Source organism: Mobula hypostoma, chromosome 8 (assembly GCF_963921235.1).
Source record: "Mobula hypostoma chromosome 8, sMobHyp1.1, whole genome shotgun sequence".
NCBI lineage: Eukaryota > Metazoa > Chordata > Chondrichthyes > Myliobatiformes > Myliobatidae > Mobula > Mobula hypostoma.
Genome location: NC_086104.1, coordinates 66627439 through 66652635, shown reverse-complemented (window position 1 = coordinate 66652635; position 25197 = coordinate 66627439). Strand labels below are relative to the sequence as shown.

General features: G+C 39.8%; 1 protein-coding gene across 1 annotated transcript in view; it reads right to left on the bottom strand.

The window, feature by feature from the left end:
* The window catches only part of zdhhc14 (zinc finger DHHC-type palmitoyltransferase 14), a 131369-nt gene that overhangs the window by 42900 nt on the left and 63272 nt on the right, over positions 1 to 25197 (bottom strand). The window contains exons 2-3 of the mRNA XM_063056026.1: positions 21831 to 21991; positions 8759 to 8920 (exon numbers count right to left, since the gene is read on the bottom strand). Of these exons, the coding sequence (XP_062912096.1) occupies positions 8759 to 8920; positions 21831 to 21991 (323 nt within the window). The remainder of the gene's footprint in view (positions 1 to 8758; positions 8921 to 21830; positions 21992 to 25197) is intronic.

Genomic DNA, 25197 nt, shown 5'->3' with positions numbered 1-25197 from the left:
GATCGTAGTGAACGAAGTAAGGACTAAGTGAGTTTGGCTTGTGGAAGCTGACGAACATGATGTTGAAGGGGTTTTGGCATCTCATGACCAAGAACTGACAGATGAAGAGCTGATGCAATTAGAAGAGGAAAGGATAACAATCGAAACCGAATTTAGTAGCGAAATGAACGTGAAGCAACTGCGTGAGATTTTCGCTGCAATGATAAAGTACCACTTTAGTTTTGAAAGGGTACATAGCTTTAGGGCAAAGCAACACTCACAACACGCTGGAGGAACTCAGCAGGACGGGCAGCATCCGTGGAAACGTCGACTGATCGTTTCCACGGATGCTGCCTGACCTGCTGAGTTCCTCCAGCGTGTTGTGAGTGTAGCTTTGACCCCAGCATCTGCAGATTATTTTGTGTTTACATAGCTTTAGGGCATATTTGCAAGATGGTTTGAGTCCTTACAAAGAACTGTGTGATAGAAAAATGCGCGAGGCTCAGCAGTCAAGCAAGCCTTCCGCATCAGCCACAGCAGATAACGAACCTCGACCTTCGACATCGAGGCAGGCAGTCATAGGAGAAGATGAGCTGCCTGCTCTAATGGAAACAGACAACGAGATGACACCCCAGTGTCCCACCACCCTGTGATTCGCAGAGAATGCAGCGGTAGCCGGGAGGCACACAGCACATCTTTAAGAAAAAAGCTGAAATAAACATGCTAATTAATTAGGTGCCGCCTGACACGTAATTAATTAGCATGTTTATTTCGGCTTTTTTCTTAAAGATGTGCTGTGTACCTCCCGGCTACCGCTGGACCCCCACATGCTTCGCGGTTCGGTATCGGTTGGCGGCCTGGAGGGCGGGGCCACTGCACCACCCAACCTGTGACGACTCAGTCTAACACACCACCATCAGTGTGCTCGGCACTGAACCAATTCTGGTAAGTGATACTACACTGTACATACATTATTTCTACTTTATATAGGCTGTGTCTTTTTACGTGTGATTTGGTATGATTTGGCAGCTTCATAGCTTAAAGGTTACTGGAGAGCGCTTGCGCCGTGTTTCTGCCAACAGCGCTTGCGTGAGATTTTCTGCCGACGGCGCTTGCGTGAGATTTTCGCTGCAGAGAACAGTTCAGTAATGATTGTGGAAAAGTATTTCTACTTTATATAGGCTGTGTATTTATCATATCATTCCTGCTTTTACTATATGTTACTGTTATTTTATGTTTTATGTGTTATTTGGCATGATTTGGTAGGTTATTTTTGGGTCTGCGAACACTCACAAATTTTTCCCATATAAATAAATGGTAATTGCTTCTTCACTTTACGACATTTTGGCTTACGAACCTTTTCATAGGAAAGCTTTACCTTCGGATGGCGGGGGAAACCTGTATATGAAAAATGCGTCCTATCCATCTGAGCCAAATAGCTGGTTATTAGGACCTCACTGAGGTTGCTGGCCTGGAAGATGAAACTCATGTTGGTCACTTATTGTGCCAGTGGAGACTGGAGGATTTTTGTCAGCATTGTTAGCATCTCTCCAGTGCCTTGAGATACTTCCTTTCTCTTTCAATTTTTTTTATTGATTTAAAAGAATAAGGATAAATACAAACCAGAGGAGAGGTTATCTCAAATACATATTTCAATAATAGTACAAACAAGGAAGGAACATACACTGTCAAAATCATATATAGTATTAAACTAATATAAAGAGAGAAAAGAACCATTTCTCCCCTTAACAGTTCATAGAAAAAAAAGACTCAAGATTTCCTGTTATTGAGGGAAAAAAACCCCACTGAACTAACCTAAAACAAAAAAAAAGGGGGGACTGGGCAGTCCACTTTGAGGATACACTTAAAGAAAAGGGAAAATCCTTCTAGTCAAATCTAAAACTTTGCGGAGAAGAAGAAAAAAAAACTTGAAAAGTAAAAAGAATTAGATCAGATGAAAACATTGAATAAAAGGTTGCCAAGTTTGCTCAAATTTAAAAGATGGATCAAATGTCCGACTCCTTATTTTCTCCAAACTTAAACAAGACATAATGGAGGAGAGCCAAAAAAAAATACAGTAGGTGGATTGGGATCCTTCCAGTACAATAGAATAGCTCTCCTAGCCAATAAAGTTGAGAAAGCTATTATGCGTTGAGCGGAAGCAGGAATGTTTCCTGCATCCTTTGGAATAATCCCAAAGATTGCCATAAGTGAATTAGGTTATAGGTCCAGACCTATGACTTTTGATAACGTTCTAAAAACATCTCTTCAAAAATTATTTAACTTTATGCAGGACCAAAACATATGAGTTACAGTGGCCACCTCATCTATATCACAGGTAGGATTTATATTAGAAAAAATATGCACTAGTTTATCTTTCGACATATGCGTCCTGTGCACTACCCTGAACTCAATCAAGGAGTGATGGGCACAGATAGATGAATTATTAAACTAAATGACAAATTTTATTCCATTGATTATCTGAAAGTGACTCTTGAAATTCCAATTCCCAAGCACATTTAACCTTATTATTAGACATCATTCGTAAATTCAATAGCCGTTTATATATGATGGCTATCAATCCTTTTTGGAATGGTTTAAGCTGAAAGACAACATCTATCATATTTGGTAAATGAACAAATGGGTAATTCAGTAACAAATCACGTAAAAAAAAAATTCCTAACTAGTAAATATCTAAAAAATTGTGCATTGGTTAAATCATATTTGTCCACTAGCTGCGAAAAAGACATTAAACAATCCTCTAAAAACAAATCTAGAAAAGTTTTTATTCCCTTAGTTTTCCATATTAAAAAGGCCTTATCTAAAATTGATGGTTTAAAAAAAGCTAAAATGGATGTTACTATCCATTTTAACTACTTTTTTTAAACCATCGATTTTAGATGAGGCCTTTTTAACATGAAACTAAGAGATACTTCCTTCAGGTGTCCACTTCTTGGAAGCACGCAGGGATCAGGATTGCTGCAACTTGCTAAACTACAATCATTGGGTTGCGTTTGAGATCTTTTTCTCCAAATATTCTTTTACAAATGTTACACTTAAGGTTATAGTGGATTTCATCAGACTTGATCGCCCTTCCGGAGGGGTGGTTCCCAAGATATGAGAAAGACATACAATAAAGGAGTTCATGATAGAGTCAGGGTAAAGCAGTAATAAGGCATGGAATCAGGTCCTTTATCCCAACTGTTCCATCCCAACCTCCCTGCTCGCCCCAGTTGTCCACATTTGGTCCTTAACTCTAAAAATCATCTATTCTATACATCAAGATTTCATCACCACATACATCATCCCCTCCATTCCCTTCATGACTCCCTGGTCCGATCTTCCATCCCAACTCTACTCTCCTCATCTTACAGTACACTTGTTCCATGCAACTGCAGGAGATGCACCATCTGTTCTTTCGCCTCTTTCTTTCCCACCACTCAGTTTATCTTTCCACATAAAGCATACTATGCTTGTTATTTTTCTAATTTACTGTCTTGCCCTTGGTGTACAGAATGTCAAAATAGGCTTTATGGAAAACCTGTGTTCAGTACTCAAGAGCAACACTGAGTTTAATGTTGCCTATCACTTAAATTATCCATACTACTCCCACTCTGACCTCTCTGTGATATCCTGAATTGTTACAAGGATGTCCAACTTAAGCTTGAGGAACATTACCTCACCTTCAGCTCAGCTCACTACAGCTTTGCAAAACCAATATCAAACTCATTTAACATAGCCCACTTGCTCTTTGCATCAGAAGTGGCTATTTCTGCTCCGAGTCATCCACTGGTGACATTGGCTCAGCTTTTCTGTCCATAGTTATAGCCTGGCGAGTTGGGCACGTCCAGCATCCCTATTATTAGCAACACATTGTTTCTTTCTGCTATCACTTCAATTTGCCTCCATTATTCTATTGATGGGCCGGCTGGTGGTGTAGTGGCATCAGCAGTGGACTTCAAGGCAGACGGTCCTGAGTTCAAACCCAGCCAGGTCCCAAGCTAGGCAGCAGTATCTGCATGCAAGAAAGGCCTGGCAATCTACTTCTGTATCTTGCCATGCAAACCCTAAGGACCCTATGGTCCACGAGGTCATGAAGAGCCAGACTCAACTAAAATAAAACACAACATTCTATTGATACGTCAATCCCTGCATCTTATCACTATGACAACTCAGACACAACCTTAATATAAAGATACCTTGCCTTTATTTTATCCACTACTTCTGCAATTTAAAACTGTCATTTATTCTCTCCTTCCCAGTTCCAAGAGTATTTTTTGATCTGAAGCTTCCCTTTCCACAGCTGCTGCCTGACTTACAAGTTCAAGTTCATTTTCATTCAACTGTACACGTTTACCATCTAACGAAACAACATTCCTCTAGACCAAAGTGCGCAACACAGTACATATAGCTCACATACATAACTGAGTATTATCACAAATAAATTAACAAATAATAAGGTGCATTAACGACACAAATGAAAAAGTAAAGAGTAAAACACGCCTGGCATTTAATACATGGTGAGACCTGGCTGGTGGCAGGGAGTTTAGTCGTCTCATGGCTTGAGGGAAGAATCGGTTTTCCATCCTAATAGTTCTTTTGACAAGGTCCCACACAGGAGATTAGTGTGCAAACTTAAAGCACACAGTATTGGGGGTATGGTATTGATGTGGATAGAGAATTGGTTGGCAGACAGGAAGCAAAGAGTGGGACTAAATAGGACCTTTTCAGAACGGCAGGCAGTGACCAGTGGGGTACCGCAAGGCTCAGTGCTGGGACCCCAGTTGTTTACAATATATATTAATGACTTAGATGAGGGAATTAAATGCAGCATCTCCAAGTTTGCGGATGACATGAAGCTGGGCGGCAGTGTTAGCTGTGAGGAGGATGCTAAGAGGATGCAGGGTGACTTGGATAGGTTAGGTGAGTGGGCAAATTCATGGCAGATGCCACTTAATGTGGATAAATGTGAGGTTATCCACTTTGGTGGCAAGAACAGGAAAACAGATTATTATCTGAATGGTGGCCGATTAGGAAAAGGGGAGGTGCAACGAGACCTGGGTGTCATTGTACACCAGTCATTGAAAGTGGGCATGCAGGTACAGCAGGCGGTGAAAAAGGTGAATGGTATGCTGGCATTCATAGCAAGAGGATTCAAGTACAGGAGCAGGGAGGTACTACTGCAGTTGTATAAGGCCTTGGTGAGACCACACCTGGAGTATTGCGTGCAGTTTTGGTCCCCTAATCTGAGGAAAGACATTCTTGCCATAGAGGGAGTACAAAGAAGGTTCACCAGATTGATTCCTGGAATGGCAGGACTTTCATATGATGAAAGACTGGATCGACTAGGCTTATATTCGCTGGAATTTAGAAGATTGAGGGGGGATCTTATTGAAATATATAAAATCCTAAAGGAATTGGACAGGCTAGATGCAGGAAGATTGTTCCCGATGTTGGGGAAGTCCAGAACGAGGGGTCACAGTTTAAGGATAAAGGAAGCCTTTTAGGACCGAGATGAGGAAAAACTTCTTCACACAGAGAGTGGTGAATCTGTGGAATTCTCTGCCACAGGAAATAGTTGAGGCCAGTTCATTGGCTATATTTAAGAGGGAGTTAGATATGGCCCTTGTGGCTAAAGGGATCAGGGGGTATGGAGAGAAGGCAGGTACAGGGTTCTGAGTTGGATGATCAGCCATGATCATACTGAATGGCAGTGCAGGCTCGAAGGGCCGAAGGGCCTGCTCCTGCACCTATTTTCTATGTTTCTATGTTTCTTGCCCTAATGCTGTGGTACCTCCTGCCTGATGGTAGGGGGTCAAAGTGATTGTTGGATGAATGGGAGGGATCATTGACAATGTTAAGGGCCTTTGTATGCAGCACTCCTGATAATTACCTCTGATGAGTGGAAGAGAGACTCCTCTCTTTGTAGGGCTTTGAGGTCAGATACCTTGCAATTCCTGTACCACGGTGATGCAGCTCGTCAGTACATATGCAACAGTGCTCCTGTAAAAGTTGGTTAAAATGGGGGTGGGGGGGAAGCATCACTCATCTCAATCAGGAAGTGGAGATACTGCTGTGCTTTCTTGAACAAAGAGGTGTTGTTGAGGGACCAGTTGAGATCATCCATTATGTGTACTCCCAGAAATTTGTGCTCCTAATTCTCTCCATGGAGGAGCCATGTATGTGCAGAGAGGAGAGGTCGGCCTGCACCTCCCTAAAGTCCACAATTATCTTTTTGATTTTGTCCACGTTGAGACTCAAGTTGTTGCGCTTGCACCATTCTACCAGTGGCTCTACCTCTTTTCCGCACACCGTCTGACATTATTGCTGATGAGCCAACTACTTTTATATCCTCAGCAGACTTGACGCGGTATGATCTGGATCTAGCAATGCAGTCATACATCAGCAGCGGGCTGAGCACAACAGCACTAGGGAACGTCAGTGCTCAGTGTGATAGAGCTAGAGATGAATCTGCCAACATGAACTGATTGCGGGCTTTCTGTCAAGAAGTTCAGGAACCAGTTACAGAAGAGGTGTTGAGGCCCAACGAGAGCAGTTTACCCGCCAGCTTCTGAGGGACCGTACTGAACACTGAGCCAAAGTCAATAGACAACATCCTGGCATACAAGGCACCACTTTCCAGGTAGGTTAGATCGGAGTGGAGTACAGAGGTGATGGCATCATCAGTGGACTGACATGAGTGATAAGTGAACTGGAAAGGGTCGAATACAGTGGTGAGAAGAAATTTAATGTAATCCATAACCAACTATTCAAAGCACTTCATTATTGTTTGTGTCAGTGCCACTATCGTTCAGGCTGGATACTGTCGCCCTCTTGGGCAATGGGATGATGGTGGCTGCCTTGAAACCTGATAGGACAGAGGACTGTTCTAGAGAGATACTGAAGATGTATTTTTGAACCTTAGTTAATGGGGCTACACAGTCCCTCAGCACTTGACCAGGTATGTTTATCAGGCCCCACAGCTTTGCGTGGGTTGACCCTAGCTACAGTCTTCCTCACATCAGCTGCGACCAGAGTGCCTCAGGGGAAGGGGACCTTCCTCACCAGCGCACGGCTTTGTGCATCAAACCAAGCATAAAAGATATTGGGGAAGAGAAGCATGACTGTCGTTGATGTGCGGGGTGAACTTGTAATCTGTTATTATCTGAATGCCCTGCCACATGTGCCTCGCGTCACAGAAATGGCTGTATACAGTATTCTCTGTGAATAATCCCTTTTTGTGCTCCTGATGGTGTGGGAAAGCACAGCTCTTGCTGACCTGAGAGCTGTCTTATCCCCCAATCTGAAGGCAGCATCCCAATCGCTCAGCTGCGCTTGGACCTCTGCCAGTAACCATGACTTCTGATTTTCCCTCACACAGATGAGTTTATAACGGTGATGTCCTCAGTGCACTTCACTATGCAGCCAGTCACAGCCATACTGCGTGTAGCAGCATTTCCTGCCTTTATTCCATGAAGTTGGCAGATTTTTTTTTCTTTAAATTTTAAAGGTTAGCTCAAAAATTGAATATTGACAAGAATAAGGCTTAAAACTTTTTTTTAAGTCATTCATATCATTCATATTAAAAATAGTTTGAAAATCCACATGCAAAATCATGAGATCTTTGTAACTTCATTTGTCCATGCTTGATCAGTTTCAGTCAAGAATAATATGATCGATTTAGTCTTAAAAACAAGGTATATGCATGATTTATTTAAGGTACAATTAGTCAAGTGATGACTGATTAGGTCATATACTGTATCTTGAAAAGCTGGGATAAGCCAATATTTGGCAGCCTTAAAAAAAAACTGTGTATTTGTGCAAATATGTATTTGAAATTGCATCCTTATTAAAGAATTAAATAGATTTAAAACGGTTTGAATTTTGCTTCATTAAAGAGTAAAAATATGTGCACAAGATAGTAATTATAAATAATGTTTTTCACTAATTTCGAAACTCTGGAATAAATGGCTTCTCCTTTAAAGGCAGCATTTCAATATCATATGGGCAGAAATAAGTTCTTCAAAAATTACTTTCTTTGCTTTGCAAAGTTTTGAAACGCTTTTCTAAGTTACCTACTTACATACTATAATTGCCACAAAGGCCGCAACGTTGTATCATTTTTAATGCATGCATTTCTAAATGACAATAAACGAGGACTGAGTGTCCTCATAATCTAAAAAAAATCCCAATTACTGGAAGATTTCACAGTTACCAAGTTTTATTTTAACTTCTGTCCATTAATTATCAGCTACTTTGTTCTGGGGAATAGGTCTACTCAGTAGATATGTTCTCACAGGTCATATACCATGCAGTTATACCCCTTGGGGCTCTTCCTCACAACCTTTCATCAACGCCCCAGGGCTTCAGATTGTTTCCTTGTACCTCTTTCAGATATCCCTTGGTGAACCACCCTTGCTGCAGCTGCCATTGTAGAAACACTGGAATATGTAACTTTAACATTCAGTCTGGCTATCCCAGCAGAACTCTGCTAAAGTATCAGGTATCACTATCTGTGATATTGCACACAAAAAGAGCAGAGTTTGTAATCCAATCCTGCCAAAATTATGTGCTATTTTTAACAGGAGCAGAGATTTCTAATAAGGCAACAAACAATTACCCAAGTCTCATAGCCTTGAAATAGCATATTCAATCATCTAAGTCTACAACTTTGAAATTTTGCAATCAATCATACTCCTTTTAATTGCAACTTCACAGTTCAATTAAACATCTATTAGTTATGAAAAATTTTGAACAGCTTTCCAAGTAAATTCCTTACCTACACAGTTATCACAAAGGCTACAGTGAGAGGCACGTGGTGGACGGAAGATCTTACAGGTGAAGCAGTATTTTAACTTGACTGTCTGCCCATTAATTATCACCTCTTTTGTTCTGGGGGGAGGACGATACCCACCTCCTGAACTTGAACCATTGGCAATATCTGCAAGGGAAAAGGAAAACAAAGTTTTAAAATGCACAACTGCAGGATTATTTTATTTGATATGCTTCTTTTAAAATACCATATAATACATTCATTTGAAGGCAATTACTTACTGATGAACTATGGTTAACAAATAGCAAGTTGGTTCAGCCTTATTTTGTTTTAAGCAAAAAGAACAGAATGCTGACTACTTTCAATCAAAAACAGCATGAGAAATGCTGCATCAGGTTGGTACCTTGGCATAAAGTTAATACCTTTCATGAGTTTTGCATGTGGCAATGACTTTCCATAATACAAAGAAGTTAATGGAATTGCTATTGTTACGTACCCCGTAACTGGGTTGCCAAACCAGCAGAAATGGATCACTCAGTTGGAGTCTGGATTACTGGAACTAAGGAAGTTTTATTAAAGAAATAAGCAACACAGTACTCTAATCAAAAGGATATAAATGCAACAGGTTAGCAATGAATAAACACACATGTACACAGAACTAGGATAATAGGATCAATCAAGCTCTATCGTCGTCTAGGGGTAAATGACCAGTTTCAAAGTGACGTAAAGTTCAGTTCAATTGAGTTCAGTTCAGTTCACAGTAATCACTGCCATGGCAGTGGACGGGGGGGGGGGAGGAGACAGAGAGAGCAAAAGCGAATGAATATTCAAACGGCTTCCACACAGACCTTCGATATTCTTCGCAGTCAGCTTTCGGGCGAACCCTTTGTAATGTCTTCTGAGGTCACCGACTGTGACCCCTCCGTTTCAGATATGATTGTTCCTCTGCAGTGAACCTGACACCCAGGCAAGGGCGGACACACACCAGGTTCCCGCCGATCGTACCTTTCCACCCTGTGCGTCTATGGCTTGGTCCCGCGATCAGCCCTCCAAAACTCCCACCGACTTGTGGGAGACGCACCGCTTCCAGGGTCTCGTTACCTCGTGGTGTCGTGTGTGTCCTGCCTTAGCGAACCTGTCCCTTTTTATCCCCCTGCTGGGGTATCGCCTGTCCATCACACTTCAAACAGTTCAGGGTTCAAAAAGGAGCCGATCTTGACAGCTCTCAGACCGTATCTCCTTCCGTTAAACTCTCTCGTCTCTTCATTAACATTTCCAAATGCTGCTCCATTGTCTTCCTTATCTCTCTTTCTCCCGAAGACAGGTGGCAGATCAACTGTTGATCCCACTGGTGCTAGCACAGGACAGTTAACATCTTAATCTATGTGTACTTTTTGTAACCCTCTTTCGTCACACTATTGATTAATGTGCTATACGAGTTTCCAGCTATTTCAATGGATATGATACAGGGCCCAAAACTGCTCACATTACTGCAAATGTGGTCTGACCAACGCCTCAGGAGGTTTGGAAGAATTTGGCAAAACCTAACTGAGGTCCATTTGATTTGCTTTAAGGAGTATGACATCAGGAATCCAGGAGCAGATGTCTCCAAATGGATGAAGTGCAAATCTGAGAAATTTACGGAAACTTGACTGATGAGGGATATTGAGGTTCGAGTCACACTTGGAGTACTGCAACAGTTCCGGTCACCCTTTTGTTGGGCAGACATGCTTAGATGAGAAAGAATGCAGAAATTATTGATGAGGATGTTGCGAGGACTAGAGGGCCTCAGTTATAGGGAGAGGTTGGCCACGCTAGGTCTTTATTCCTTATAACATAGGAGAATGATGGCCAACCTTACAGACATGCTATGAAAGGCATATATAAATTTTTTCAGTAAGATGGCGGCGTGCACAGATGTAGCAGCCACTCCGGGTCCAAAGGCGTATTTGTTCATCTTGTATGCTTTTAAGATACCAAGAACATCACGCACTGCAGGACTATCCCATCAGTGAGTTGCTTGTTAGCGATGGAGCTAGACTTATTGTGTACCGTTTTCATGTTGTTGCCTAGATTTGTCGTGTTCCGATGGATGGTGTGTAAATGATTGTTTTGGACATTTTTACTGTGACCTAAAGACCCTGTTGGACATTGGTAATGTAGAATCCTGCAAGTCCAGTTCACTGGTTCATTGATGAGATAGATGGTGGGGGAGCTGCATGGCCTTGGGTATGCTGAGGAATAGCTCGAGGCCGCGGGGATGCCTGTGGCAACAGGTCAGGTGAGGAGACAGTGTGGGAGAGCCCCTGTGAGGCACACTGGAATCTGTACTTGGCCCCTTCCATCAGTGCTGTTGTCCCATGTTCGTTCAGTAAAAGAACAAGCTGGACCAGGACAACGTACTATCAGTTCTACAGTCATGCCACGTAGGAATTAGGGTTATATTTTTTTCCTTTGAGACTTTTTTTCTGAAATCGTAACAATATGTATGATTTGTGCTGTGTACTATTTTGCACTTTGGTCCTGGAGGAACGCTGCTTTGTTCGACTATATTCATGGATGGCTGAATGATAATTAAACTTGAAGGTAGATGGCAACTGATTTTTCCCCCCAGGGTAAGGAACATAGATTTAGGATGAGAGGATAAAAATGTTAAAGACTTGAGGAGAAACTTTTTCCACATGTGGCGGAGGGAGTGCATAAATAGATATAGTGATTGAGGGAACTCTAATAATATAATTTAAGAAGCATTTGAATATGTATATAGTATGCCAAGGCTTAGAGGGATGTAGGCTGAACTCAGCAAATTGGGACGAGCTAGGTTGGACCAGTACCTATATTGTATTGTTCTATGACTACACAATAATCTGTCACTATGACCAAAACCCATGAAATATAAAGAACAATCGAAGTAGAGATAGAAAATCAACTAAAAAACAGGAAGCTGTCATGGATTTTCCAGACAGGAGATATGTTAAAATTAGTTGCCCACTGGTCAGTATTTGAGCTACTGCATTTCCTAATAAAGTGGTTGGGACACATGGTCCAGTTAATTGGGACACATTGGGACCAGTACATTTTTGCCCAATTAAGCAGCTACCCCAATTAGCCAAAGTTAGTTTAAAGGTATAAAAAAGACACTACTGTTTAACTGAGTAACAATTTATGTACTTAAATGAAATACAGAACAAATTAGAATGCTACCAATACCCCTACGGTAGTATAAAACCATTTGATACTAATAGTTGTTGACAGAGGAATTCATCTGCCATGTTCTTTTGATTGACTGTAAATGAACAAAATCAACACAGACACAGTGCAGATGAAGGACTCCCTTCATACAATGCTTTAACCCATTGCATCCTCCAAATCTTCCTTTTCATTGTAACATTCAAGATGATTGTCGGTACTGTACCTTCAAATTCTTCATAGGTCCTAATTTGTTGAAGTAGCAAAATCATTTCACTTTCATTCCCAACAATTTATGGCATCTCTGAGCCTGAATCCTTGACACCGTGGTGAGCAAAACAGTTCCTAATTGTCTTACCATTTATTTCTCACCAACTACCAGTGACAAAAATTTATTGCTTTTTGAAAACAAACACACACAACTGACGCTACTTTAAAAATGATCGTTCTAAGCATGTACTGTATAACAGCCACACAAGTGATGAAGAAACTGTTCAGCAACAGTCTCCTACCCCAATCAAATGGCATATTATCCCAAAGAAGTGAAGGGAATCAAGCTATTTTTTCCATTTTGTTCTTTAAAAGTCATCCCAAATAAACAGCTGCTCTGATTTATCGATGGCCCAATTAACCAGAATCCACTGTATATAAATAACTTGGACTTGAGTGTGCAGCATAGCTTTCACTTTTGATGAGCTGGTGTTCAGAACTGGAGTGAATTAAGAGATTCATAAAGGTCTCCATGAGGATATAGACAAGCAATGGAACTGACAGACATGTACCAAGCAAAAACTGGAAGAAAAATGTTAACAGTTCTGTTAGAAGAACAAGGAGAAATAATATTATATATAAGATGGAATTACTTACTGGAAATACTCAATGAATTTTTATAACAACCTTTTCTAGGTACTCACTATACTCTGGATAAAGGTGTTACTTTCCAGGACTCCTTTAAAATTTCTCCCTGTTATCTTTTATCTGTGCTCTCTAGCTTTGGACTCCCTAGCCCTGGGAAAAGATCATTACTGTCCTCCACCTTTGTCCATACCCGTTCTGATTTTATACACTTTTATGAGGTCACCATTATTCTCCTGCACTCCAAGAAATAAAGATCCAGTGTGGCTAACTTCTCCCTACAAAAATGCTGCAAAAAGTAGTGGATACAACCCTGTCCATCACAGATACAGCCCTCCACACCACTGAGCACATCCACACAAAACATTGTCACAGGAAAGCACTGCCACCCACCACCCAGGACATGCTCTCTTCTTGCGACTGCCATTGGGAAGAAGGTACTGGAGCTTCAGGACTTGCACTACAAGACTCGGAAACAGTTATTACATCTCAAACATCAGGCTTTTGAACCAAAGGTGATAACTTCACATGCCCCATCATTGAAAGTTCCCACAAATAATGGACTCACTTTCAAGGACTCTTCATCTCATGTTCTCGATATCTATTGTTTATTTATTATTATTATTTTCTTCTTTTTGTATTTCCACAGTTTGTTTTATTTTGTTTTATTTTATTTTGAACTCTGAACTCAGGCCCTCTAGTCTAGATGGCACTCTCATAAATCTGTTCTGCACCCTCACCAGTGTAACAAAGTCTTTCCTATGACCAAACTATACGCAATACTCTAAGTGCAGTCTCACCAACGGCTTACATAACTGCAAAATAAAGTCCCTAATCCAAAACTCTATGCCCTTATTGTTGATGGCCAGCATGCTACATGTGTTTTTTCACCACCTTGTCTACGTGTGAGATCACTTTCAGCAAACTGTGCATTTGTGGTTCCACTCTCCATTCCACAACTCTTGTCAGTGCCCTGCCATTCACTGTATGCTGTATCCTGGTTTGACTGTCCAAAATGCATCACCTCACACTTATCTAAATTCAAATCCATTTGGCTCAGCCCATCTCTGATTATTGATCAAGATCTCTTTGTAATTCATTGTAACCTGCTTCACTATCAATAAGATCCCTTAACTTAGTCACATCAGCAAACTGTTGACCATGACATGTACATTCATATATAAATAACTTACATAAATAATGAGTAAAGATCTTGTCCTTTGGATATTTCCCTACAACTGAAGTCAGGCTAAAGTGTCCCCTGGACTGCTATCTTTCTTGAACAAAGGAAAAACATTATACAGCATTCTGGAACTTCACCAGGGACAATGACATAGCAAATGTCTCTCCACGACCTTTGTGATTTTTTTTTCTTCCAGCCTCCCATAAAGTCCAGGGGCTGCGGGACAGGGTGAACTTGGCCAGGCCCAGGGAACTTGCCCATCTTGATGTACTTTAAGGCTGCAAATACCCCTTCATTACTTATGGCCCTCATCTCTTTGGCACCCATTTTAATTTCCTTAGTAAACACTGAGAGAGATAATAAGAATCTCAGCCACAAAAACATCCTCTTAAAAATCAGATGGTCTTTCAGAGGACCTCGACTTTCTCTAGTTATCTTTTCGTGTGTGTGAAGATGTTGATATAACTGAAGTACCTTTTGGGAATACCTTTAACCATGCCTGTCAAAACCAACTCATACCTTTTTTGCCCTCTTGATTTCCCTCTTAAAAGGTCTTAAACTTGATTATATTCATTCAGGATACTTTGCACTCAGCTGTCTCAAGACAATATATGCTTAGTTCTTTTTCCTTACCAGAGCCTGAATATTTCTCCTTAGGCAGGGTTCCCTGAATTTGTTATCTCTACCCTTCACCCTAAAAGAATGTGCTACCCTTGAACTCTTGATATGACCCTTTTAAAAGCCTCCTACTTTAAACAGTCAACACCACTTAGATCCTGCCTAATGCCCTCAAAGTTGGCCCTGCTCCAGCTAGGTCTTCAACCTGTGGACCTGTTCTGATTTTCTGCCCCACAACTGTTTTAAAGCTATGGGTCAGTAGACCCAAATGCTACTTCAGACTTAGCCCACCTTGTTCCCCAAGAGGAGGTTGCCTCTGCCCCAGAAGAAATCCCAATAGTGTAATCCAAGAACCTAAATCCCTGTCCCCGTCATAAGCCCATCAGTCACACATTCATCTGGCCTATCTTTCTACTACAGGACTCAATGAAATGTTGCACAGGGAATCCAGACATTTAAGGTCCTGCATTTTAATTTCTTACCTCACTTCTAGAAATTTGAAAGGAAAGAAATCTGTGGGGTACAAGGAGAAAACAGGGAATTATGCCTGGCTGCATTGGCTTGATGAAGTCAGCTTCACCTTGAACATACTAGGTGTCTTCCATGCTCTAACCAACAATTATGAATAATATCTCCAGTGCCTATTCAAGGCAAGTCACTGCAAGTGTTTAATTACCATTTCTTATGCATCCTTGCAGATGAAACCAATGTCAGTAGACATTTAGTGATTTTACGTACTGAGGGATCAAGATATATCAAATTTGTTCACAAAAAATACCAAGTAGTTTGTACGTCAGTAACATAGGATGGCGTAGGTTTAACAATCCAGAAACAGGTAATTTGTTCTCAAGGATCTACATTGGTGGTTGATACCACTCCTTTGCCTCTTTCCACCTTCATTCATCTCAAACATTATTATATCCTTCTATTTGCTTCCTTCACACACTCATTCAGCTTGCTCTGAAATGTGTCTTGGGTCTTCAACTCAACTATTCTTTATGTAAATATTTTTATACTAAGTTTATCAGTGACAACCTTATATATTTGTACATAGGATTGATATTTAAGATGTGATTCTGTCTGGAGCTCATGAAATTATTCCTATGTCTAAAAACAGGTCAGAAGCTCTTGTCCTGTGACATGCATCTCACTCCAATGAAACCCCTAAGTCTCCATCCTTGCCTCATTCCCTCCTATCCAGAAAACATATCAGAGCAGAAAGCGATACTCTCCACTTGCACAAATAAGTGCAACTCCAAAGCTACCCAAGAATTTTTGATTCCCCCCCGATTAAAAGTCTACTTGACGCCACATTTATCCCCTTTATACATTCATTCTCTTTGCTGTCAGAGCTCCTAAGATGAGCCATCTCCAAAATGCACTGTAGCTGCTCACCACGTAATGTTGACAGAACAATCCAAACCTATCGTCTCTACCAAGAAAGTCAATGCAGGTACTCTTCCAAGATACACACTATCTTGATCTTCCCTACCAGACAACACAATGGGAATACATTCATGGTTGTCAAGGTCAGCATATAATGGGGGGGGGGGGTGTCATGTGATGACGTGGGATTGAGACATGTAAATCCAGCTCTCCCGTAAAATCAGCAAAGTACCGTTTAAACAAAGTAAAGTTAATAAATACTTTCCAAAAACTACTTATAAACTTCGTAAGACTACTCTACGATATGCCTCGTAAACCGCAACAGAAGAAGTCTGTTGTTGTGAAGTCGCCGCGAGATGGGGAAAAAAAGAGCCTACTGCAGCGATGGAGCCTCGGATTCAGGTTGGATCTCCTTCGGAGGAGACATATTTTATCTCTGGCGTAAAAGAACAGGGAGCAATGGCGGCGGTAGCAGTCTCTCGGAAGAAGGTGCCGGAATTGCACATGCGCAAAGAAGTACGCATGCGCAAATCGACACAATTTAAACTACAAGAACCGACGGCCACTGCAAGTGAAAGCGACTCAGAATTAGAATTGAATACCGCAAACAATACAGATGAAGAAAAGGAAGAAGAACTGGAAGAGACTGGAAGTAAAAGAGACAATGGAGACATAAGAGAGGCTTTATTGCAATTAACGGCTGAACTATGAAAATTAAGAACAGAGCTTAGAGACGTGAAGATGTGCTATGATAAAGCTACGAAAAGACAGGATAAAATGGTTAAGAAACTTCAGAAGATGGAAAGAACAATGGAGCATATTAATGATAGAATGGAAAAAACAGAAAATGATGTGCTTATCTGGAACACGGAAAGAAATCGACTCTTGGAGAAAGTGGACATGTTGGAAAATTTTAGTAGACGTAATAATATTAAAATTGTTGGTCTTAAAGAAGGTATAGAAGGAGATAATCCAATAGAATTTTTTCAAGGATGGATCCCGAAAACCTTGCAAATGAAAGAGGAAGACCGATCAATTGAAATTGAGCGGGTACATAGAGCTCTAAGACCAAAACCACAAGATGACCAATATCCACGTTCAATTTTAATAAAATTCTTAAGATTTCAAGACAAAGAAAGGATTCTACAGACGGCTGCCCAAGCTGCCAAGAAGAGAAAAGGGCCACTGATGATAGAAGGGAAGAAAATTTTTTTTACCCTGACATAAGTTACGAACTTTTGAAGAGAAGGAAGAAACTTAATCTGGTGAAAAAAGCCCTATGGGATCACGGTTATCAATTTATATTGCGTTACCCTGCAACCCTGAAGATTTTTTTTGCCTGATGGAGAAAAAAGATGTTTTGACGATTACCAGAAAGCGGAGGAGTTTGTGCGAGATTCTTTGAATATTCACCAGATACAAGAACAAACCCAAGGGACCGAGATGGATTGAAGATGAAGACAGGAGCAAGGATTAGGCCTGTTGGTTTATTAGGTGGATGAATATATAAATATATTATTAATTATATGAGGGAAGGGAAGAAAGGTTAAAATTTGAGGAATATTAGCTGGGAATAATGACATTAATTTTTTTATATATATATACAATTTTTTGTTACGGGGAGCTGGAAGAAACACTGACCAATCGCTACGTTATTCATGTGTGCAAGCGTGGCACTAGCCAAGACCCGCACAATGGAGGGGGGGTAGTGTTGTGTATCTTTTCATTCATAACATTAGTGGGGGGGTATTTTGTTTTTTCTTTTTTTGTATTTTATCTATCTTTTTTTTTCTTTTTGCCTGGATGATTGGGAGGGAAACACATAGCAACATGGTGAAGTTTAAAGAGATTCCCCAGGGAACTATGAAAGTTGAGAAGCTAAGTAATGTTTTAGATTTTAAGAGATAAATATAAAACATTTTTGAATATTTGGAGCCCTTATTTACAGCTCCGATGATAAAGATCTTGGTTCCTTGGGGAAAGTAACAAATATATATAAAATTTATTTTTAATCCCATGGAGCATGTGCAAACCTTCCAATATTCAGGCGGTTCTTTTTTTTTCTTCTTTTTTTCTTTTCTCTTTAGGTAGGAGTATATATCGGAGGGGGGAGGGTTAAGGGGTGGGGGAGGGTAAATATTATTTTCTCATGTATTCACTTTGAAAACACAATAAAAATTATATTTTTAAAAAGTCAGCATATGATGCCAATTCTAATTGTACCTGAGGACATAAGTAAGCTGTTCTCAAGTTCTCAGTGGTGATTTTGAATTGATAAAAGCTGACTTTGTCAACCTTATCCAATCTGTAAATGAACAATATGCAAATAAAGTCAGAACTGAATATTGTACTCTAACTAAAACTTCCTCAAAAATATTAAAATCATTTTGTGGTGCCTTGGCATTTTCTGCAGTTTCCTTTTGTACGTTTTAATTCACTGATTTCATCTTTTTTCCAGAGAGCAGAGTCTAAGGAAAATGGATAATTTAAAACTGAAAACTGAAAATGTTGTACATTGGAAACACTCAGCAAGTAAAGCAGAATTAATAAATATCTGGAAGGATAAAGACCAACTGGATATCTCAAACTTGCCTCAAAAGCAAGGCAGAAATTCACCTAACAGCATCATCAACTTTGGAGTTGCACTCATTTGTGTAACTGGAGAGATTCCTTTCTGTTCAGATGTTTTCTGGAGAAGAGGGAATGAGGCAAGGACAGAGGCTTCAGGGTTTCACTGAAGTTCACCAAGAGCTGCACTACACCAGAATGATTGTATTGTAATGCACCTCTTAAATGCAAGGCAATGGGTGAGTAAATAACCCAATGCAAAAAAAACTCCAAACTACACTGTATTCATTTTCTTTCACACCAGTCTTCTCCTGCATTACTAATAGAAACTAACATAGCTTTACAACATTGAGGATCTATCACAACAAAGCATATTTGCGTGTGTTATAAAGCATATTACATGAGCTCTTTCTCACTCTGAATGAAACAAGGATTCAGTGGTATTGTGATACATATTATAGTACCAAAATAACATGCAACAGTAGAAATGTCTGGGAAAGCTTGCTTTCACCCAATCCAGTACTCCTTTTGTCCTGTCCATCCTCCCCACCCTCAATGCAACTTAAAACAAACTTGCTTTCTCAGTTTTGGTGAAGGGTCTATGGTCCAAAACATTAACACTGTTTCTCTTTCAACATGTTGCCTGAACTGCTGAATGTTTTCAGCAAGTTTTGTCATTACTTCAGATTTCTAGAATCTGCAGTTGTGTTTTATTTTGATTTTCATCAAATCACAGCCAGAGTTGGTTTGTTGGAAAAATCAAAAGTATTACAGAGTCCTGAAGCACAGGAGGAAGTCATTCAACCTGTAAACTCTAAAAGAGTTTTCATTTAGTCTCAAATTCTTGCTCCTTAGCAAAGTAAATTTCTTCTTGAGTACATATACACCATTAAAGTTACCAATAAATCTGCTTTCACCATTCCTTCACATAATGCATCCCAGATGATGGCAACTTGATAATCAAGTAGAAAACAAACTTTTCTTCTCCAACACTTTTTTGGCTAATTATTCCAAAACTTTCTTCTGATTACTGGCTGTAATACTAGTGAGAAAAAAAATCCTCTCTCTCTCATCAGCTTCCACCAAAATTCAGCTCCAATTTACAGCACTTGTCTCAAACTCTCCATTCCATACTACTTGCCAAAACATGGGATTGCTTTCAGGAATTAACTAAAATTTCATCCACAACCTACTAAACTAATTTTCTGGGCGACTCCCTGAGATAAAACAAACTGTTAACCTTTATAGCTGTGCCCACTGATGTTTGGTGTTCAACATCAAATGAACCAAATTCCATCTCACCCACTACTTCAATCTCTGCTCATCCGGCTGAAATCTTCAGACATGCCTTTGTTACCTCAAATATGGAACATTTCAAAGTTCTATTGGCTACTTTTCAACTTGCACTCTGAGCCCATCCAAAACTGTGCCAAGCCCCATTCACCCATCAATCTGTGGTCAGCCATTGGCTCATGGTCTAACATTGCCTCAATATTAAGATATTAATCCTTGCTCTCGAATCAATCCAGGCCTTATCCTCGTCATGTCACTAACATACTTGTAACACTAATGGGCATCACCTCCAAATGTATACTTCCTTTCTTCTCTTGACTTTATAACCTATTTTTAGCTGGAAACATTACCATGTGGCATTCAATCTCTTTTGTCCTCTAGCATATCATAAGACTTCCTTTTTATTCTTTCTGCCTCTCCTCCATCCTTTGCAGCATAAAACCCTTTGTCACATCTCATATTCCCCCATTCTGAAAGATTTACCCTGTTCCTTTCTCCAAAGAAACTGAGAAATATTTCAGCAGTTTTATTTCATTTGATGGCTCATATGTGTATCCAATTCTGGTATCAGATGCACCCATCTCTCTACTACAAGCAGAGGTATTATCAACCATTCAAAATATACATTTTTCTCCATAAATATCTAGGCTTTCTCCTTTCCCACACCAAGAAGCTTCTATAACCTACTAATCCAAACAAGTTTAGGTTGCTTGATAACTCCTGCCATTCAATGCCAAATTTTATTATTTATTGATCCAGTGAAGCATTGTTGTTCACTTCTCTCTCTGTAACATACTTAAGTTCAACATCACATTATGAAACAGAACAATGCATCATATACCTATGGACATATGCTACATTACACCAATTCCTGATGAAATAATTTGCTGTTATATAGATTCGGCTCAACTAATTAAACTTGGCTTTGTGAATTTTTATTGATTGGATAAGGATTTGAGAGGATTTAACATATTTTAATAATTTACAAAATTATTTCATCCCACTTTCTGTTTTCACATGAAATGGTATTAACTCAGACTAATTGGAATGTGAGATACCAGTCACCTCTTGCTCATGTTTTGGTCTCTAAAATGACATTCAAATTTAACGAAGGTAGCCCTACTTACAATCACCTTCTGCTCTTTAGAAGTGTTCTGGATTCAGTTTATCAATTTCTAAAATTAAACTGTAAACTATAGTTGAGAATAGGAAAAGAAGAATTCCCATTTATGCATACAAGAGGTTTACCATACAACTTAAAAATTATGGAATGTTTAATTTCTTGAACAAGCCTGCAACCGTTTAGTATCTGCTTCCTATAAAAAGGTAGTAGCCACATATGCAAATATGCAACAGCACATGCAATTATCAACTGTATGCTTGCTCTATCCCTCATCATTTATCCAAATGAATCATAAAAGTTAAGGACACTTTTTAAAATTATTTTGAAGTGTTCAGGAAAAATGACAAAAATATCAAAAGATGTCTGAAATACATAGTTAATAAAAAGAAAGAGGCAAAGCATTCACTTCTGTTGAGATGCAAATAACCACAACTGCAACTTATTACTAAATGACACATGATCATCACGGCTGGCTCAAGTACCTTGCATATATTGCCAGTTCATAAGCTAATGCAGCTGCATGCACTAAAGCAGCCCAAGTCTGCACTTCACTTTTCAGTAGGAGGTCGGGTTTAAATATACTGTTTTGTGTGGGAGTCCTTTTATAACTAAAACATTGCATTAGTTCACAAACCCGAGCTCTAACAGCACACAATAATAATTCTGACCTGCACTTCAATGACATTTAAACATTAACTACTTAAAACCAAACTGTAATATCCTCTGCATTAAGGAGCTTTCACCCAACTATTGTTCCTGACAAAAATCGTCAAGATTTTAAAGATTAACTTTTTTTTATATAGAAAATCAAAAAGACAAGTGGAGGAGAGAGGAGAGACAGAAAGACAGTCCTTCACTGTTACCTATCTGTCTTTCCAGGTCTGCTGCTTCATCTTGCGTGGCACGAGGTAGAACTCCTGGATCACTGAAGCTTGTACGAAGCAACGTTCCCATCACAAAAAAGAACAAAACTCCTGCTATCGCTGGTATCACGGGTGTGATGTTTACTGCTAGGTATGGACAGCTGTTAAAAATATAAATAAAAAAAATTAAAACTGGTTTCTAAAATGGCACACATCATCGTGTACATTTAGGGGCAGTGACAGAACTTCCTATCTTGAAGAACTATGTAGTCCCAGGATTCAAAGATAGGATTAAGAATGAAGAGCCAAACTTTGCGACAGAAATTACAACTGCCACCAAAAGGTAATGATGGAATCAAGTTCCTTCTTCAGTTTTTCCGGGTCATACACAACTCATCACTTGAAGAATTATTAGACCTATATATCCTAAAAAAACAACTCAAATGGCAGTTAAAATAGTAACAGCTATAAAAGTTAAAATGAATTCTTACTATAACAGGTTACGTAAAACATTTCCTGCTATCCAAACTCTAGAAGTTAACAAAACAAATATAAAGTCAGTAAATTTGACACATACTGTTTACGACATCTCAGTACCACCTCGGTCACTTTACTGCTTTGTCGAGTAATATCAATGTGTCAAAAGTGTCACCATTGCATTACAAATATAAGTAATGGGCTGTGAGTAGCCAGTAAGTCCTACTGTATAAAGGACCTTGAAAGAAGAGGCTCAAAAGACTAAATTGTCTCCTATAATATGGGGCACTGCCTAAATGATGTGAAAGATAAGACATGACATAATCCAGGATTTATCAAATATCTGCTTAAGATTCATCATTTAAGTTAATACAGTCCTCAAATTGTGTGCAATTACATTCACAGAGAAACTTCAAAAACAAAATCTGAAAATCTGAGGACATTCTCAAAAGAATTGCTCGTGTTCAAAAAAAAGCTGGCTGTTCACACCTTCCTATAAAGGGGGAAATCATTTACTACTCTAAATTAGGAAGTTGTACATATTACTTTCATGTCCTCTTCAAAGTTCTCTAAAGTTCAAATGCACTGATCTAAATTCAAAGAATCTTATAGTCCATCTTCCCATAATAGCTCTTTACAAGAAAACCTTGAAAATGCATTTAAGAGAAGGCAAAATCCTATTAATACAGTACCCCAGTATTACAAGTTTGACAAGTGCCCAGCAATACGGTTCCCAACTAGTGTTTTTCACTCTACCTCAGTTTTATACTGCTACAGACCTGGGTCCACAGCACTGCAGTCCCATATACATGTTATACAGCAACAGATCTGCACTCAACAATATTAAGTCTAGAAATGGATATGGACCTGAGTTTACTGTCATATGCACAAGTACAGTACATGTATGCAGAGACGCAAAGAAAAAACTTGTTGCTTGCAGGCACGTAGCAGCATTCGCGATAAAAACATAAATTTAACATAAATTAAACGGGACCCAAAAATGATACAGTGCCAGGGAGGGGAGAGGTGTATTGGATCCCCAGAACCTTTGCCCAGAACTAGTCAGATGATTAGTGTCATGCTTTCTGCCACCAAGTCTAGTGCCTGCTCCCCAAGGCTGGGTTTATGTCATGTAGACTGGACACCATTTAGGTGGGACGGTTGGGTGAATCCCATCTTGGATTTCCTGTGCACCACATGGCACAGAGCTTACAGGTGCAGAAAAAACAGCGCTGCCATGTCACTAGCTGCTCTTTTTAAAGAGCAGTATGGACCTGATGATTTCTGGCACCTTCTCATAGCCCCTGCAGATAAGCATCAGCCATCTTCATGTGAAAATCAGTTGCAAGTTGTTCTGTATCACACAATACTGCACAAAGTAAATGACCGCATTCCAAAACTAAGCACCCTCAGCCACTCAGATCAAGTGACGGAGTTAATGTGGCAAAAATTCTGCAGGTGTCCAGCACCAGCTGCTGGCCAGCCTCTGGAAGAATTCTGCCTTTTTCTTCTCTCCAAGAGAAAACTTACATAACCTCTCTAACATTGTGTCAAAGTCCAAATAAAGAGCTTTTTCAGAAGAATCAAAATCATTCTTCAATGATTTTATTAAGGTAATTAACACTGCACTGTGAAAATTAAAGTACATCCTGCAAATACTGATCTAAGGAACGAATGGTAGTTCCTTCCCCCATTTCCCAAGAAAGGCAAATAAATTAAAGCCACAAGTAAACTGTCAAATTCACACCTTCAAGTGCCTTTTGCAAAAATGCTTGTTTCCACTCAAAATAAATGAAACTGTTTCCATGGCCAAATCAAACGCAGTAAAGTCATCAGGATTTCTGCCCCTATCTTCAGGCAGTAAAATATGAAATGAAATCATGTTTCATTATGAAAGCATGAAGAATGGTTGTATGAAAAATTACAATTGAATGGGATTAATTTCACGGAGCTGAGAACTGATCTGACTGTTCAAAGATTGGCAGGCTAGTGGGCATTTGGTTGGGGCAGTTGTAGACTAGAATGTACATCGAGGAGGAAGGACGTCTAAAGTATGAGCTCACTGAGTGACTCAAGATACCCAGGTTCAAATGAAAAGACAAAGGAGGCTTCTGTTGAGCTTTAGAACGATATGGCCTCTTCGCCTCCAAGAGACAGCAGCAGAAATACTGATACACAGAGACTACAGGTACAGTGTTGGTCTTCCAGAATGGAGGAACTACACAATGAAATCTGCAGAGATTAATGCTATGAACCCTACTTTATCTTTATTTTGGTATTAATTTGTGTAATAAAGACATCACTGTCAAAGCCAGCAACACAACAATTACTGATCTCACTGAGAAGAGATACAGTGCACTGCTCGTGTCCAAACATTAAATGTATACATAATGCCCCTATAGTTGCTATCCAGGATTTAGACCCTGGATGGGGATATACTAAAAAGTCAGCTTAGTGTACAAGTTTTAAAGAAAATAGGTACCTACTGCCCTGGCCTTCTAACTGGTAGAGGGTCTGTGTTCAGCAAATGGCATCACTGGAAAATCCATGAATGAATGGCTGGTTTCTTTGATGTGCTGAGCAACTACCACAAATCTATGCAATTTCTTGCAGTCACAGACAGAGCAATTGCCATACCAGGCCGTAATGCGTTCAGATAAGATGCTTTCTATGGCCCATCAATAAAATTGATGAGGGTCAAAGGGGAGATGCCAAATTTATTCAGCCTCCTGGGGAAGTTGTGCTTTCTTGGCCAATGCGTAGACAGTTTCCTTTTTTCTTATGTAACTGGAGCATGTACAAAACCCTTAAGTCAATGACTAGCTTGCAACTGGACTGGGGTAATCAAGTTCTTCAGCACAGAAACAGTCCCTGTGACCAAAATTGCCAA